Source organism: Haplochromis burtoni, unplaced genomic scaffold, assembly GCF_018398535.1.
Source record: "Haplochromis burtoni strain Fernald_Lab_line unplaced genomic scaffold, NCSU_Asbu1 Contig_2, whole genome shotgun sequence".
Classification (NCBI taxonomy): Eukaryota; Metazoa; Chordata; class Actinopteri; order Cichliformes; family Cichlidae; genus Haplochromis; species Haplochromis burtoni.
The window spans coordinates 5,330,575-5,349,905 of record NW_024582363.1 but is presented as its reverse complement, the minus strand read 5'-3'; the positions used below and the strand labels follow the sequence as shown (position 1 = coordinate 5,349,905).

The window sequence follows — 19,331 nt, the reverse complement described above, 5'->3', positions numbered from 1 at the left end:
AATGCTTCAAGCACTTTAACAAAGTTGTACAGAATATCAGTTTCAAAGCAAATATTTGTTCTATTTACTCTCATAGCATAAAACAATATTATGGTTTTACGTCATTCATGTAGCCTTGTTGCTCACAACCCAATGGCAATAAATTTGATAAATATCTGCTTTGGTGTGCTCACTTGAGGTGGTGATGTTGATCTTCGTGTAATCATAGGATTTGACTTGGTAGTTTTATTGCTTCTTAAAAACCTACAGTTATGAATGAAATAAAATACTATTAAAGTTCCTATTGAAGTAGTGGACTGTGCCAGAAATACAGTAACCAGAAAAAAGGGAAACAAAAACAAAAAATACATATTTAGTTTGCTGCAATTAACAATGGTTTAAATAGCGTAAATAAATTTGAACCAGGAATGCTGTTCTGACATTGAGTGTTTAATAGTTGCACACTTGTCATACTTTCCATAAGACACACCCTTGCCTTTAAAAAAAACTATTTAGTCAACACAAAAAATATAGTCATTCCAGACATTACACCCTGATCTAAAATACTGATTATCTTCAGTTTCTCAGGTAAAACATACACGAAACAAAGTCTAAAAACATATTCAGATTCTAGATTAGATGAATTTAAAGATGTAATCCTTGTAGAGTTTCAGTCTTAGTTGAATTAGTGATGCCTGTGGTAATATAAACTATTAGAAGCTACAAAATAGTGTGTGTGTGTGTGTGTGTGTGTGTGTGTGTGTGTGTGTGTGTGTGTGTGTGTGTGTGTGTGTGTGTGTGTATAGTCTGAAAATTACAATCCAGTGCAAAAAAAAGAAGACTTCCACACTAATAGGTATAGATTTGATACAGATAGCCATTGTTTTATAGAATGGATTTAGAGTGGCAGTTAAAGAAAAGGTCAACTGTAAATAATGAGTAGATTTAAAAAAAAAAAAAAAAAATTAAACTATAAGGATTCCAACTTTAAATTAAAGCATCTTTTTTTTTATAAACATGTAAGCTTATCAGTATACATGCAACAGTTTAAAGGTCATGTTCATGAACACTTTGACTCATATCTTAAAAAAATACAAATTCTTACTCTTTCCTCTTGCATTATAATGTCCATCATCCAGATTTACAATCTAGATTGTAAGCCACCTGTACAACACACAAAATATCCATCGCTTTGTTCGATACCCACAGTAATATTTTCTTTATTCTCATCGGGGAAATGTTTAGAAAATAAATAAATAAATATTTGTGTTTCCCTAAAATAATCAGAGAATTGTTTCAGAATAATAAGCTGGCATCCTATTAATACTGTTCTAACAAAATGTGTAATACTCGGTACATTCCTGCCTATCAAATTGCCAAATATAGCTTTAATATCATGTACAAGAGGTACAGAATCAGTACCTTAAAAAAATAAGAACAAATTCCCAAAAGTTTGTTTCTGACAAGTTTTGAAATAAAAGAGCATAAATGACAGCTTTCATTTATAAAAGAATGAACAAACAGGATGATATGTATTCAAAAGTGTCCCAATATTCTACAAGAATAGAATGAACCTCTTTTTATAATCAAAAGTCCATAAAAAAAATATCAAATTTATGCATCTACGCATAATTGTCTGCAGGCAAATTGGTTGCCACCTTTTGAGCAGAGGTGGAATTTATTCTGATGAGGTCAGTGCCCTCGTATAGCAGCTCTTATTTAGTCATGAGTAGATAGTAATAACTTCCCGCCCTCCACCTCTCACCAGAAGCACCCTTTCCAAACCTTCAGTCAGCACCTCCAGAAACTCCATGTCTGAGGTACCGTTAAAGAAACTACACCAATTAGACAAAAACCTATACATTCTGTATGCACACTACAACCCAAAACAGCATTTTTAATTTCAGTGGCAAAGGATACAGTTCTCATCTCCGTCTGTGTTTCGGGGTGGTCCTGGCATGTTGAGCAGTACTAATCGAGCATCATGGGATCTGTTTACTATTACTTCGTTCAGCTTCACAGCTGTATGCATTCTCCGCACATTGGACTGATCCCTGGAATGTAGCAATGGAGATAGTTTGATTTGTGCCTCTAAAAGGTTTTCACTCAAGACACACAGAGAAGTAATAGATAAAGTTTCAACGTGCGTGCTTTTAGTGGTTAAAAGTAAAATGGTTTAATCATTCCAGAAGAAGCTGAAGCTTAATCTGACTTAGTCGGACTCACGGTTTGAGGCTTATGAGCTCTCTAAAGTTCTCAGGTGCATTGTTTTTGTTCCTCCTCTCAGCCTCACACTTCTCTCGAGTCCATGTCATCTGAAGCTTCTCTGGAGGAGCTTCCACAATCTCCTCTTCCTCATCTGAGTACAGACTCCCCATACGCACCAAGGAGTGTCTGTCTTTAACAAGCTGAGCCTTGGGATTCCATAGGAGTCAAATGAGGTTTTATTTTGTCACTCTATTAAGCTTAAACTTGAAAAATGCATATATTTCACAAATATAACTTTCCGGAGTTTAACAAGGTTCAAAACAACCCTACCTCTCGCTGTCTTTCTGCACTGGAAAGCCTCATTTGCCTCAGCATTTGGGACCTCTGCTCCATCATTAATGTTCGTTCATAGGTGTATGCTGAAATGTCACTATCATGCTGGAATGACATTTGGGGAACAGGGGAGTAATGTTAATGGTTATAGTAAATGAAACATAGGGAGTTGGGAAGTGCAAACGAATTCATTCACGGTGTTCTGTTATCTGAAATATTAAGTTAAGCACTAGTTTGTTCCAGCTTTTCATTTTTCTTCACGTACAGGTTGGTGGAGCCTTATAGTAAGCAACGAACTTTTCAGTTTAACTTGACGTCATACACGACTGGTTTGAGATTTTTTGTTAAATGACCAAGTCACTAACATTTTTTTTAATCCAAAGCATAAGAATTCCTTTTCTCTTTTTTCAAAATTAGTTGTATAAGTGGGACTCACCATCTCCACCACTTCCACCTCAGCTTCTATTCTCAGCTGATAAAGAAAAGTGGCCAGATCTTTCTTCATCTGGATGCTATTGTCATCCATCTGGGCTACAGTAAAGATGCGCATCTTGCACTTCCTCCAGACCTAAATTACAAATAAAGTCTTGAGATATCACAACGATAATACACTGTGCAATAAATAAATGATTTAAAAAAAAGAAACCTCAGTTTTAAAGACAATTCCTAGAACAGCATATAAAGTCAAACTTAACAAAGGCGGGTTAAAGAAAAGGAGTTATTTAAGCAGATTATTATTAAATCGTGTTTTTGATGAAAAGTGAAACATTTAAGCTCAGAATTAACATGAATTTAAAAAAAACCTCTCACATATATGTAATATTTTCATCTCACCTTATGCTGTTTAAGCAAGAAAGGCAGCAGCATTAACATCCCCCCATCATGGACAATCCACCACACATCAATGTTGCCATCTGTGAAACGTTCATGGTTGCTTGGATAGAAGGACACATTTTTGGGCACCATCAGGGCCAGCTGTGCAGCTGTCGTGCAGCGAACCGTGTCTGGGTTTGGATGAAAATGTGCAGGCTAAGATATTTACACAAATCACATAGTGTAAAAAGTATACTGGATACAGATAATGCAAACAAATGAGTGGCTGACTAGATATATCAATCCAACTGAAACCCATGGTTAAGCATCCACAAGGTATATTTACAAGTTAGACTAGCTTTATTATAGAGGTTTGTAGATTGTCTAAAACATAATCTGGGCAAGCAGCCATCACTGGGGACCCCGCTGAATTTGCGATGTTTCATTTTCTTAAGATTCTTACTTATAAAAGTCTTCCAGGCTCGAGGGTCCTCACTCTGTCTCCAGCCATATGGCCATCCCATTACGACAGTGTTGTGCTTCATACCACCCAGACCACATGACTGGATCAAATGGACAATGCCCTCCCGTACCTTAGATGCAACCACAACCTGGCAGAAGCCTTTGACCCGCTCAATTTCCATCATATTCTTGATAGCCTGGGAGGGGAAGAAATATGTGGAAAGACTGAATAGTAGTTCTTTATAAAAAAAAATATATAAGTTTTACATTGGTAAACTACACATAGTAGACCTACATAATAATCACTGAAGAAAATAGATAATTAGTTATAGAAATGGAATCACAGATGACAGAGAATGATAATGAAGCTATTCATCAGATAAATTAAATGCATGTGTTTGCCTCCCTGCTCAGTATCCACAGTATCCATCCTAATGAAAAATATATGAATAACCTCAGCATTTAGTGAACAGAAGATGAGCCGTTTCAGTATTTTCTTGCAACATAGCCAACAGAAAACCTGGTTCTGTTGTTATATTCTCTGGGGGAGTCATACCAGTCATATCACATTAGGAAAAATCTTACAGCACTGCCCCTTATTTTGTCTGAAATGGCTCATTGGTCGTTAGACCGCTAACAACAAGCAGTTTGCTGCCATACCCTTTGAATAACATCACAAAGGCATTAAAAAATAATGATAAAGCAATCACCGCAGAAGAAATGTGACATAAATTTCACAATTCACGCTGAAGCATTTCTATGCTTCATTGTGTTTTTCAAATTACAAAGGGTGTTCATTTGTAACAATCAGCAGCTTTCTCAGCAGCACAGTATAATAGAAAACAATAGAGTGCTCCATGCATCCCTTTCACGCGTCTACCTGCTCAGCTGCCTGCATTTCTCCATAGCTGTCCAGGAAGTTACCGTGGATAACAGAGCCCACAATGGTCAAGCCTTTTCCTGCTTTCAGCTGCGAGGCAAAGGTGAGCAGTCGGGGATATTTTACATGGAGGTCCTCATCTAGTTTCAACAGCACTAACAGTTGAGGTCTGCAATGCGGAAAGTCATAGATTATATGAGAATGCATCCTCTCCATTTGCAATGTACAAAGTAGTAAATAGCAAATGGAGAAATTCTAATTCAGTGCTGCAACTCTGACCAAAATAAGGACATCACGAATACGCTCATGACAATGAACTGTGACTCACCATAAACAAGGAATGATGAAAGATTGGGCTGTGACTTTGTACTTATTAATTACAAACTGTAGGATTGTTGTTTAACTACTGAACCATCAGTGTTCCAGTTATTTAGACCCATATCATATTTGTTTCAGTATGAATTAGGTCCTATCAAAATACTGAAGTCTTAGGACTGATTTCCATATTGACCAGAATTATTACGTGAATACCAAAAGTTTGCCCAGTTACCTAGATATTTTTGATTTTGCTTATTAGGCTATCATCTTTACATTTAATCTAACTATTGCCTTGATTGAATTGTTTTCTGCAGATAGTGACTTTTTTTTTTCTTTCATTGTGACAGGAAGTTCAGACTTAGTGTGGCAATATCAGTGTGGCAAGATAACTTACTTAAACTGCCAAGCAGTCACGCTATCAACTAAAAACAAGGAAAAAAAAAAACTCTGACCAAAACTTCTATAACATTGGTTGTGCATATACTTTAAACATAATACTCAATGAATATGTTGTGCTGTTAACCAGTACCAATGTCAGCTATTTGCTTGTGGTCAGTGGATTGCAGGATGTTGGATGCTGCTTTGTTTATTGTGTGTACATTCTTCTCATAAACACACATGTGGAAACTTTTATGTCCCAGCATGCAGCATGTTCCTCGAAAATGGGATCCAAATGATAGTATCTAAAGGGAAAAAGTCAACGCTGGTGTTGAAGTGTAGCTATACCTCCAGTTCTTTGTGTGTGGTGGTCCAGCCTCTAGTCTTAGTAGGGCATAGCGTGCAGCGCTAAGAGAGAGTCCTCTTATGCCATCTCCCCACTCCTTCTCTGCTCTGTTTTTGTTTAAGAGGAAAAAAGTCATAGTAATGCGAGACAGATGAAATAATTAGTTGTCAAATGATATTTACTACTTATATGCAAAGGTCACATGGAAAAACAACCACCACAACAAACCACATGAGAATTTATAGTTGTAGGATAGGAACATCAAAACAGTGTAAAGTGAATTCCAGACGTACCCCTGGTACTCAATGTACTTATAGATCATCCCAGCAATGCCCATGGCCACAATGGCATAGTACCAGGAGGAGATGAACATCAGAGCAAGGCACATACTCATGCCCAGGAATGACAGAGCCCTGTTAGTACGATACATAAAAGCTGAAATTATTTTTTTGCATGATAACGTAGGTGCCACTGGTTCTCAGGTGTCACCAATAAAACTATAAAGGGTGCAAAACTAGTAAAATTCATCATAAAACATAAATATACAACACATTTACTTACCAGTGGTAATATTTGAACCTTGGCCTCCAGTTTGGTGTGCGTAAAAGAGTTTGCACTGCACAGGCTAAGTTCACAAAGAGATAGCACATCAAGAAGAACCTGTTAAAAGGGCACAAAATAAAACATGTAAAGTAGATAATATAGTAGAGCAAAAATTTGATGCCTGAGATAAGTAAAGTGATAAAAGATTTTAACAAAAAGACAAAAGATATATTTGATGGCTCTGATGAAAGAGAAAGGCCTGTTTGTGGAATATATGCTCAATATTTTACAATATCATAATATCATACATGTGAGCTTACATGGAAAGGATAGGAGCCACCATGTCCAGAGAGGCAATAAGGATCCCCAGCTCAGCGATAAGCCCAGTCAGCAGCAGTGCCCACGTAGGCTCCCCGTTTGTCTTACCATGACCAAACACCTAAAAAAAAAAAAAAAAATTCAAATAGTTCGCATAAAGCAATGCAAATGTCTTCGTGCTTCATACTGTTTTATATTCAAACAATCCTGTAAATAAGATATTACCTGATGCAAATAAGTATTGGGAAGTTACCGCAATTATTCAAATATTTCAGGGGGAAAACAAAACAAAAACCCCAAAAGAAGGAAAAAAATGAAAATTGGATTAACCTATTTTCTTATTATACTGTATATGTACAGAGGCTATTTCTGTTTTGCAGAGTTACTTTAATGTTTTTCCCCTACAGAAATAGCTGTTGAACCACATCAAAGCTGTGCTGTCCTACCCTCAGGAAGGGAATGATGTTGTCCTTTGCAATGGCTTGTAGAAGTCGTGGAGCTCCTGTGAGAGACTGCAGGCCTGCTCCAACAGTAGAGAAGAAGGAGCCAATAACAATGACCCATGGAGATGGCCAGGCAAGAGTTCCCACCACCAAATTTTTTTTAACTGCATCCCCAAACCTGCAAGTACAAGCTGATTGAATAAATATCTAACTACTATATGTATATTTATTTATTTCCAATTGTGAAACCTTACCAATTACAGTAAGTGTTGTAATAGTAAAGTCATTATAATTGCAAAAATAAACTTACTTGTCCCTAAGGACTACTCCTTCAATGCATGAGCCAAACAGGACCACAGAACTAAAATCTGATTACCATAAGTTAAGGATCTCGAAGTAAAACCAATGTGCATTGCATACCTGCTTTTCAGTCAACTTTAAATTGCAAAAATAAACATTGTGAGTTTGTATTCACCAGAAGTGAGGATACAAACAAGTGAAGTGGTGGTAATGGCTAAGATAGTTCCCACAGGGATAGACTTCTGAGCATCTTTGAGATCACCAGATCTGTTGGAGCCTGCCATGATACCTGCAATAGGAATGGACCACAGATAAAAACAACACAAATTTTAAAACTGTTAAACAATGCCCCCTACTGTCTGTAGGGAGCATTGTGCCATCTTCACACAATTTGACTATTCATGTGTTACTTTAGAAATGAGAACATGAAAGGTAGCATAAAATTACTAAATGCATATTAATGCTTTAAACTCTAAAGAACATTCATATAATCGCACACTCAAGCTATTGTCACAACCACGTCATGTTTGACGAATGTAATGTTTAAAAATGGGTTTCTACCTTTCCAGTAGGCTGACGTTAGTGTCATAAAAGCTGTATATCTTATTCTTAAAGTTAGATTGTCAGCTTTATCATACTGTCCTACCTGTGGCAGATGGAAAGAAGATCCCCACCAGAAGTGTGAATGATGTAGCAATATCTGCTGAGACATACATGCCAAAGTTCTCCAGAGCCCCATGGGCATTCACAGACTGTAGCCCCGCCTTCTCCAAGAGCTCTCCTTTCTCTAGGTAGTTTCCCCACATGTTGTCTATAGGATGAAAAAAAAAGATAGATTTGATGTTTAGACAGAACTTAAAATTGGACTTTCATGAACTTCAACGCCTCACTGCCATTGAAAAGAAAACTTCCTGATATCACATTTATCTCTTTGTAACGTAAGACTACATGAGATTACATTAAGAAAACACTAGGGCAGCTTGTTTTCTACTAACTTGTATGCTTCATGCCACCTCAAGGGCAGCCTACTCTTAAAATGCAGCATACCAAATCCTAATACCCTGTCAGTTTTTACCTCTAATAATTCCACTGCCAAGTCCAGGGATGCCCTGTATCTCTGTCACATTGTTCTGGATAAAGTAGTCATCACAATGAGCACTGCTCATGTTCCCTGGTAGGCAAAACTTATCCCACAGCTGACTGTGCGCTGTGATGTTGCCCTTTATTATAGTTTTAGCACAGACGTCGAAGCGATCTCTGACCAAAGTCCTGTTGCCCAACATGCAGATCCTACAACAAGAACATGGACAAAAGATGAAAATATCAATGTTACACATCAGTATAACATAAAACATATCAGCTGCATTAGTATAACCATCTATTAAACTCATACTAATTTGGTCACCATTTCTTTTTTTTAGGAATGATTACCTCAAATTGACTTCAATAAACTTGTTTAGGCATTTAACTAGTTTTTCTATTTTAGAAAAAAAAAAAACATAAAAAAACAAACAAACATATTTCTCACCATGTTTTGTTAAGACATGTTTATTTTACTATGACTTACGGGAATTCGGGTGGATGAGTCACAGATTTGATTGCCCCAGCATAAATCGCGACAATTGAGATAATCACACAGGCCAGAAAAAGAGAGGCCAACTTGTTGACATATTTGACTCCTACAAAAACTACCACAGCCATCAGGCTGAGGCATAAAGAGCCATAAACTCTCATGTTGTTCAGCATGGCACTGTCACTCCTATGGGGCTCCGTGTCATGAAAGATGGCTGCCTGGGGAACCAGATATTTCTAGAAAGGAAAACAAATACAATAAAAATCATAGCAGGATATAAACCCTATACAGTATAAAACCCATAGTATGCAACTAATAAACCATATCTAGAACTATATTTTACTATACAAATGTGAGCTTGAATGCAACAGGAGAATATCATTTTGGCAAACTGACCAAGAAGATTTCGATGGCCCCCAGTATGTACATGGCAGAAGCAAAGGTAGTGCCCAAGTAGAAACACAGCCCCACAGCTCCTCCAAATTCAGGACCAAGTGAGCGTGAGATCATGAAGTAAGCTCCCCCAGCTATACACAAAAGACATCAACACAAAACTTCACTGGAAATTTCTCTCATTTTCTTTTTCTTTTTTGAGCACCCAGCAGATTATATAGCAAATGCCAATGTGCAATTTTAATTAACTGGCAAAATAATCTACACATATTTCAAACAGATAAAAATAATATAGAATAAAATTAAAGAAACCTTTACACTGAACTGAAGAGAATAAAGACGTTCTAAGTGTTACCTGGAACAACTCCATTAGTAGCAATGGCACTCATAGATATGGCTGTCAGCATAGTCTAAAAAACAAAAGAGAAAAGAAAATAAACATATGCAGACACCACGGCAACTTCTCTTTCTTGGGTATAATGTTAACATCTGCAGATCTAACTGATAGCTAAAGAAAAGTCTTGGTATTCATCTAGTCCTACAAGGATCAGAATATGTAACTTAGAACATGCACAGTATTTGTTGAGACAAGACAGTGGGGGCATGGTGAGCAGAAAAAAACTGTTTAGTTTTGAATAATTGCTGCAGTTTTACGTAATCCAACATTTGAATTTGATTGACTGGTTTAGCAACAAAACATTGGCTAATGTCCCACACTGGTCGGAGAACTAAGCAGGTTTTATTTTGTGTGTATATCTGGGTATAGTGTGCTTGTGCATACTAACACATGAACAGCACATAAGGACAATCAAGAGGGACTGTACGATGCCAGCCATCCCGACAATCCATGTCAGTCGGAGAAAGAGAATAACACCAAAGATGTTCTGGAGACACGGTAAGTAGACTCCCATCAGAGTGCCCATGTTGGGAGACTGAGAGGTGGGGGAGAAAGAGAGAGAGAGAGAGAGAGAGAGAAGAGTATTGAGCATGACATTTCAGGAAACAAGTGTATTGATCATTAGTATTGATTGATGTACTTTTTAAAGGTCATTCAATCATGTTATCAGCTCGTTGCATGTATCCAGGTCTTACACAGCCACAGTCTAAATGCAGAGTGTAGAAAGGCATTAGCAATCAATCAGCAAGCCTTAATAACATGGACAAAGTGGCAGGGAGAGAGCCACCAGTGGAGTATAATGTTTCCAAACCTCAAAAGACAGAGTGTACGGATTTTTAAAACAGTGAAGCACAGTGTTCCCTTGCTCTGCCCCGACTACTGACCTTGGGGGTCTTCCTACGTGACGCCTCAGCACTCTCCTCCTCTTCATGCTCTTTGGCGCCCTGGGTGATGTTGGTGTAGTTGACCAAGCGACTGAGCAGAGAGGAAACCTTCGGCCGGATGTCCAGCTCTTCCTGAAAGAAGACAGGACATGAAGTTAATCTCAGCAGATTGATTTTAATCTATAATCTGATACAAATTCTGCACAGTAAAAATAATAAACCTCAAACAATGCCAGGTTCCTGTCATAGAAGTCATTCTTCTTGCTAGCAGCATCAGAACTGTTAAGGAAGGAACTGTCTTCTTTATGGTTGCCATGTCCTGTTAGAGAAAGGGATAGAAAAGTAAATAAAAACATAATGAAAACAAAGATGTGGAAAAACAAGCAGTTTAGTTTAGACCTACCAAATGTTTTTCTGGACAGTAAATATGGCAAACATTATTCTCATTTACATAAGCAAAGCTAATGACTGATTCACTAATATGAGGTATGGTTCCCAAAATGTTTGTAAAGGCTGAAACAATATTGTAGCATCATTACAGCATCTTGTGATGGTAAAGTCGAGCACTTCTTTAACAAAAAATAAATGAAAGCTATATATAAAATGGACAAAAGACAATGGCTCAGTGAGTCTCAAATCCCATAAAAAGTCATCGATGGATTTACACCAAAACAGACATCAACACTTCAAAGAAAGAACACCTGATGGATTCTTTTAAATTAATAATTATCTGAACTATATAAAATATGTGACATTATTACAGAGAAAAAACATTATCAACACTATTGCTTGTACAGGAGCAAAAAATGAAAACAAAAAGAAACAAATAGTAATTCCATTTTTTTATTCCATAGCAATTCTTCTTCACATTTAACTGTCACTGCTAATTTTAATTGAAACATCTTAACAGCGTTCACGAAGCAGTAATCTTTAGAAAGACAATTCATTCAGCAAAATTGCAATGAAAGGCCAAAAGCAGCACAAGACCAGGTGATAAATAGGATTATAATTAGTTTCACTCTCATTAATGTTTGCGTTTGAGGAAGAGAATCAAACAGAGACAAGCACAGCGCCTGGGGCAATTACTGCACGCAAAGCAGCTCTGCTAACTTTATCACACACACACACATTCACACTCATAGGCATAAACACATCTCATTACCTAGAAATTACCTAACCTTGGATTATTGGAGCATGTAAACTTTAACAGCGGCATCTTAAAACCCAAATGAATCCTGCAACAAAAACCCAGCCAACGTACCAAGTGGACATGAAATAGAAAAATATTCTCAACTGTGCAGAAAATACCAGCAAGTGAGTTGGCTGAACTTCCATGCTGGTCCTCACTCACCTGTGTTCTGCATCCCACTTCTGCTAACAGCGCTATCAGCGAGCATACTTATGCACTGTTTGTGCAGTGTGCAGCAGCGTATGCTATGTTCTGCTATCCAGGACACTCGGTCACCCAGGGTCAATACTCATTCAGGGGCCTAATCTAACACATGGCGTACAGTGAGGAGGGGTAAGAGGTGGGGAGTGGAGAAAACAGGGATAATTTACTGACTCATACACACCACTTACACACATATGTAAGACACAAGCCTTCTCACAGGAATATAAAGGCTGGGTTGGATTCACGGTATCACCTTAAAGAGCAGTCTTATATTTTCTGCATTTCTAAAATGTGCTCATGATCATTCTGGATATATCTGTATGCAAAATCACATTTCGGTGCTCCCAGGCTGCAGCAAAAAGCAACACAATATAAAAGATAAGCATACATGCAAAAACCTGTTATTGAAAACCATCCATTGCAAATTCTCAGTAACAAGATATAATATGAAACTTGACATTTCTCTTTACAAAAGAAACCTTGATCTTTGAAAGTTTAAGGCCAAATTCACGTGAAACCCCTATCTATAGCTGGAATGCAATGATGACTAGGGGGCAATAAGAGGAAAAAAAAAACTATCTCAATACTGCCATCTAGTGTTGTCTTGATGTTTGGTTTGCCATGAGATGTTCAGTTGCTTCCTGGCAAGAACTGTGACTCGCCCATGCTGAATGCTCTGCATAATAACCAAAGAGCTAAAACATCAAATAGTTAAGCGTGCAACTCTTTCCTTTTTGGGCAGGCAACATAAATCTGACTTTAACAATGAGCCAAGGAGACAGAAGGGGTTTCTTGTTAATAACCTCACATTAAATGTCTAATCTAAAAGATTAAAGATTAACTGGCCTGTTATGAAGGCAAACTGTAGTCCTGCTGTGAGCACAGAGCAGCAGAGGCTTTACTGCATGTGCTAACTTGTCATCTGTGCTCCCTGCAAAACAGCTCACAGCTACAGCTAGAAGATTTAAAACTTCACTGTGGGAATAACACAGTTTATAGAAGTAAAAATATATAAAAGTCAACTATCTATTTATCTATCTATCTACGAAAAAATGTGTAAATAGATAAAAAACAACAACAAATCTATTTACCAGCAGTGATAGCAAAGCTGATACAGTTTTGACGTTCTGAGTTCCACTATAGAAAAGCCATCACGGGGCAGTCAGTACAACACTGTTACAACCACTCCAAAAATTTTAGACATCTGTAGTTCAGACAACAATGAAGGCTGAGTTCCAAGATAGATGTAGTGCATCTCATTGGTACGGTATAATATTAGTATACTACTAGATAGAGGCTTCACAGCTAATATGATCCCATTGCAAAATTGTTTTAAACAATCTTAAGTACTTTAACTCATTATTTCAGCGATGACAGTTTGTATGAAAATTGTGGCGACTGAAAGTGATGGTGGCTCTAATGTTTGAAAAAGTCAGCATAAGGTGTGTTTTGCATGTTAAGAACATCCAGTTAGAAGCATTTGACTAACGTATAATTGTATTCATTTGAAAATCATACTATGTTATATGACTGACAATGGTGATATCCATGTAGAGATTTCCAAAACAACAGAAACTATCTGGCTACTTCCACTTTAACAATTTAGCTCACGTCAAACACAACATGCAATAAAATCTGTCTGTTGTGTATTAGCATTTCAAAGTTCTAAACAAAACCAAAGTTCAAGTTTATTTATGATGTTATACACTCATCAAATCTCAAAAAACATGTTTGAGATATCTCACAAAATATTAAAATCCATCAGTGTTATTATGATATTTTTATTATTATTATTTTTACTAACACTATTACTATGATATGGTGATAGTAATATATAAAATGAACTTATTCCATTAAATATTGTTATAAAACAAAATAAATAATAATAAACATGAGTATGGCATTACTAATATTCCTCAGGGTTAGTTTTACATTGACAAGTTAAAATACAGGGTGAAAGGTTAAGAGTGTGTGTGTGTGTGTGTGTGTGTGTGTGTGTGTGTGTGTGTGTGTGTGTGTGTGTGTGTCTAGCAACGTTTATCTACTTTGTAAAGCTGATTAGACATGGAAAACAATATTGTGGTCTATTAGCTTCTTAGGATTTGAAAAAGCCTCTTTGCTAAACTTCCTCTTTAATAAATATTTAAGACTTAACACTGGGCGAGAGACTTAAGTCCTAGCTTAGTCCATGAAGTAAGTTGGCAATGATATTGTACTAATGACAACCATCTGCAAACAGCTCACTCTTTCCCCCTCTGTGTGTATGTGTGTGTGTGAGTGTGTTTGCTTTTATATAACAAATTTATACAAAGCAAATATTGATGTGTCTATTCTACAGGGTTGTGCAAAGAGGATACAAATGCTGCGTGGCAGCAATACAAATAGTTAAAAGGCAAACTTGTTCTATGTTGTGCACTCAGTATGCTCTCTCACTACACATGATGGCACGTATGGCATGTGTACTGCACAAGTCTTCCACACTGGTGCAAGAAGTCACTTTCGGCTGCTCACTTGCCACAAGAGGTCCCCATAGCGGTTAGATTCACATGTTTGAATTGGCAGAGTTTTACAGATTCCCTGACAACCCCAAAGGGCATTTGTATCTCCAGCTGGAATCAAACTAGCAACCTTTTACTTGTGAATGTGTTAACCATTACTTCATTAGAGGCAATACAAGAGCAAAACAACAGGTCTACATGGTCTACATAAATGCTTAAACTCAAAGTAATATCAACCATAAACTCAAGGACACAAGACTTTTCAGCAGAACATTTTTAGTCAGCTTTCTTCTTGTTATAGTGTCTTGCTACCATCATTTTCCAAAATAAGCAATGCAAGCTCCCCTGAGAGTTTGAAAGATATGGTAACTCAGCCAACCAGTTCTGGTCCAAATGTGCCCATTCTAGGTATTAACTAGATCTAGACCATTTTTATCTATGCAACAGTAGTTCTTCTATGCAATCAAATGACACAGGCCAGCCTTTTGCACATCACTGAGCCTCTGGTATCAAGGACCCTACTGCACGGTGTCGGAAATTCCACTTTCCTCATTGTCTTAGCCTTTGGCAAGAAATCATGTAAGCAAAGCAATGCTATTACAGCAAGGTTTGTTGTAATGACAGTATTTCATGGCGAGTACAATCTGACCAGAGCAGAGGAATGTTAACCTGCTGAGACTTACAGCCAAACATATTAACTCTGATGTGTGCTAATGATGAGAAAAGGGTGGTTGCTCAGTCTGATTACCTCAGGGGGTCGTAAAAGTTTTATCATACAATGGATTTCCAAAAACACACCAATAAAATAAATGGGCATGCCAGTGTGTCTGAAGTATTTGATAAACAAATTAACTGTAAAATGTAGTGAGCACAGGGAAAACATCTGCTGTGTCTTTACGAAGTGGTTTAAAGTTGTGTTTTCTGTAAGTAGAGTGAATACTTGTGAATGCTTGTTTAGTGTGAAAGGTCGCACAATCTCCCTAGAATGCTAAAAAGTATGCTGCAATGGGGTAAAAGATCAAAATACTAAATATATATTTCTTAGTACCTTCAGTACTTGCACAACAAGTACAGAAGGTTTTGTTTTTGTTTTTAATCTGAACAGTGCTGTACTGAAGTATGAGATCCTCAACATAAGCTAGGAAGGTGGAACATTCGGAGGTGGGGGTTCAAGCTAGCACTGTTGTCACTTTCATGCAAACCAGCAGATAGAACAAAGATAGCTGACGATGGCAAGATAGCTGCATTGCATGAAATTATCCATTAATCAGGGTATGACCGTCTATGTCACCAGTGACAAAATGTATTACAAGTACTTGAACTCAGACATGTTGCTTGGAAAGGTGTGTGTGTGTGTGTGTGTGTGTGTGTGTGACATTGTGTTTTAACTCTGTCACTAGCTCTATATTTCCACTCCATCCAAGTATGTTTATCTTTTATATCAGAGTGCCACCTATGGTCACCTGAAAAAGAAAACCTTTCAGAGAATTCTTTGCAATTTCTCTATGAAAAATTAACACCCTTCATGATTCCATAGACAGGACAGACATAAATAGAGAGTAAGTAGCAGCCAGGTGCTCTTAATTAAATGATCATTAGCAAGCATGAGCACCTCTTTAAAAGGCAACATTTTGACAGTATGCTGACCTGTAGCATTCAGGTGTGGCTTAACAATGCCACAATCTTCCCAGGAGTGGACATCCTATTAAACTCACTCAAAGTTCAAACCATGAAATGCTCAATTCCCCAACAATCCAGGGACTACATCTCAGAGGCTACAGGCTAAATGTCAATGTTCAAGGCAGTGCAATCAAAAAAAGACTGAACTGAAAGACTTGTTTGGAATAGTTTCCAAAAACAAAAAAAGTACATGTTAGCAGTTTTGGTGCTCTTCTTCAACTGAATAAAACGACTTTCCTTTGGACAGTCTACCTTTCCAGTGACTAATGCTTGGTAAATGGCCTGTATTTGTCTAGCGCTTTGGTCCATATTAGATCATGCAGCAAGACAATTATCTCAAGCACATCAGCATATTGACAACAGAATTGTTGGAAAAAACAAAAGCATTTAGGTGTTGCAATGCCCCAGTCAAAGTCCAGACTTTAGCTTGATTACAATACTGTGACTGGGCCTTAAGAGAGGTGTACGTAAACAAACTTACACAAACTACAATGACCTAAAGCAATATTTTAAAGCTCAGTGGGCAAAGAATCATAGAATGTAAACCCACAGCAGAAGAATTCTGCTATTTCAGGGTCTCAACTACAGCAACATAATGACTGCACAGTTTGTCCTGTAAGCTGAACAGAGCTGAACTCAGAGCCTTAAACAGACTTCGCACTGTGTCACTTCCTCCGTGCTGCATTCGTCATACTGTAGCAGACATATACAGCATGTAACACTGCCAGGCACACCACTCCCAGGATGAAATCATCCAGATCATGCACCCATTTTTTAAACTGTTTACCACAGACTACTTTCCAGTTTTTTCTTCTGTCTAAATATGGATGAATGGAAAGATAATATGGAGAAGAAATTAATATGTATGTAGCTAGAATTACTTCATATTATACATATTCCAATCTTAATTACTAAAACACATTTCTTTTGATTATCATTTTCATAAATACTTAAGTATGGTATGATGCTTTAAAAACATACATGTTAAAGAAAAGCAATGCTATAAAACCTCAGTCAACTTGAGTAGCTAAAGAGAGTTTAATTTCTACATCTGATCAACTCAAAAACAATAGGACATTTTGCTGTTCTAATCATTTAGTAGTTTCACATCCTTCTCCTCCTTCTCATCATGTTTGGCATAGTCATCCATGCTGCCTTCTGAAATTTTTAATGGTTGTTGCTTTTTTTCGCACTTCAGGAAGCTTCTTTTGTGGGTTAGAGAGAATTATGACAGCAGGAAGACAAGGTTAAACAGCAAAAGCCTTGTGGGAAATACAAAAAAACTTCAGAGTTATTTCAAGACAACTTGCGCCATTTTTTCAACTCTAATGGGTGGCTTCCATATATTCCAGAAGTATACGAGCCAGGAGCTGCATCAACATGTGCTGAGATTTCTTATTGTTTTGCTTCAAATATCAGTCAACTGGAGACTTTGGCTCACTGAAGCATGTGTAATCTCATCTGCATCATGGAAAATGTTTTACTCACACATGCACTCCCACATGTTTGGACAAACACAGCCGAACATATTTTTAAAAAAACTAAACAGTGGCTGCACTAGAATAAATAAACTAACACAGTCACATAGTAAGAAATGTACAGTGCTGCTTGTGGTTTGTGCAGCCTTCTGGGCTTTTAGTAAAGGCAGGGTGCCCCTTTGAAGGCCACACCCCATGTGTCTCTTTTATTTAAAACAAATAAGTTCCTGCTCGTAACTGGCAATGCAAACTGGCAATGCTCTCACATAATCCTACCCAAAGGCTACAAACTCAGAGCTTCTCCCTGTCTTTTCTTTCAGAGTATGGTTCCACTCTTTCTATCATGATCCAGTGCAGAAAACAGCTTAGACTGAAAAGTGGGGAGGGAGGAATCTGCTTGTGTTTTGTTTAGCAGCCGATCTATGAAAGAAAATACTCCTCTGGTACAAAAAGAGCTCCATCTTTTGTGCGAGGAAGCACTTGAGGCCTTTCTTGTTGCCGGAGTACAGGCCCCACTCACACACCACCATCCCCTTTGTTTCTTCCCACCACAGTCCTCACCCCTTTCATTGTTTCCCTTTGTTACTCATCTGTCCCTGAGTTTATGTTAAAAGACTTGCTGATGGAGGGAAAAAGCAGCTCCAATGTGATAAATGTTTCTCTAATTATACCCTAATATCAAAAACAGACTGCAGGAATACTGCTTTCTGGCAATGGAGAATTGCCATGGTAACCATTCAACCAGCTGTTCAGAAGGCTCTCTCGGGAGGAAACAAATCTCAACAAATATCGTGTCCAGCTAATGAATTATCACTTTAGGGACGCACTTCTTTGAACTATAGAACTTAAAAAGTCCCTTTGTTCAAAAGTTGAGAATTGCGTAAAAGTTATTAGACTTACCATCAGAGCTGACAGTATCTTGATGATCAGGGTAGTCCTGTCCAGTATCCCTGTAATCAACCCAGTTAATCCCCTCTAAACTGTCGTAGCTAGCCTGAACTTGATCTTTCACTGGTACGACCGTGAAGTGAGGCATGTTTTCATCACTCTTTTCGGTGTCTCTTGCTCAAACACAACTTAGAGGGCTAGCAGTTGGGCAGCTTCAGCTCAACTCCCACTAATGGCAGCTACATTCCACTACACTGCGCTCACTTCCTCTGAAGGGTATTATCATACTCTCCGCCCACAGGCCAGCCTTCGCTGACTTTTCTTCTTCTTCTTTGGTTTTGGTGTGAACTCTAAGGTTCAGCTGTAAGGGGTGTGACACTCACCCATATGCCCAAACTCCAAATAAAAGTAATAATCTGTTGGACACAGCTATTGTTAAAGAGTTACCGAGTCATACATAGCGTGAGAGAGTGCAGGGTCCCCCCCTTCTGGTCTCCGTGTAGCTATCATAATGACATCTAACAGAGTGGTCCTTGTCTGTTCAAGGTTCAGACAGGCAGTCCTCTGTGTAAGCAAGCTTTTCCTAAAACACACAGAGAGCAACGTGGCAGTCTGGAAAATAATCAATGTTGGTGAAGTGGAACCACAGGCCTAAAAAGACGAAGGAGTGGGAAAAAGGCATTTATCAGTGTAAGGTGGAAGAAGAAAAAAATTACTCTAGGGCCACATGGTAAACAGGGGGACAGTTAGATGTTATTTTAGGATTTGAAGCTAGAGCTTTTTTAAGATTTAAGGGAGATGTTTTTAAAACTAACATTTGTAAAAT

The 19,331-nt window shown here is 37.8% G+C and overlaps 1 protein-coding gene across 1 annotated transcript; it reads right to left on the bottom strand.

The window, feature by feature from the left end:
- Window positions 1-408: 408 nt before the first annotated feature.
- slc12a4 (solute carrier family 12 member 4) lies at window positions 409-18,824 on the bottom strand. Its single transcript, XM_005912935.3, has 24 exons — window positions 18,518-18,824; window positions 10,790-10,887; window positions 10,569-10,700; window positions 10,073-10,219; window positions 9,643-9,697; window positions 9,291-9,421; window positions 8,889-9,130; window positions 8,397-8,611; window positions 7,968-8,132; window positions 7,512-7,610; window positions 7,332-7,389; window positions 7,025-7,199; window positions 6,581-6,699; window positions 6,279-6,377; window positions 6,011-6,130; window positions 5,720-5,824; window positions 4,676-4,844; window positions 3,797-3,992; window positions 3,355-3,524; window positions 2,957-3,088; window positions 2,518-2,625; window positions 2,206-2,393; window positions 1,900-2,033; window positions 409-1,794 (listed from the first exon to the last, which is right to left on the bottom strand). The coding sequence occupies exons 1-24, from the start codon at window positions 18,651-18,653 to the stop codon at window positions 1,703-1,705; spliced, it is 3,285 nt and encodes a 1,094-aa protein (XP_005912997.1). The 5' UTR covers window positions 18,654-18,824; the 3' UTR covers window positions 409-1,702.
- Between the last annotated feature and the right edge of the window lie 507 nt (window positions 18,825-19,331).

Coding starts and splice junctions, on each gene's coding strand:
- slc12a4 (XM_005912935.3), bottom strand. CDS start 18,653: ATGCCTCACTTCACGGTCGTACCAGTGAAAGATCAAGTTCAGGCTAGC. Junction 8,133..8,396: donor TGGCAGTGGAATTATTAGAG/GTAAAAACTGAC, acceptor TTCATCCTATAG/ACAACATGTGGGGAAACTAC. Junction 6,378..6,580: donor GTGGCTCCTATCCTTTCCAT/GTAAGCTCACAT, acceptor CCCTTTTAACAG/GTTCTTCTTGATGTGCTATC.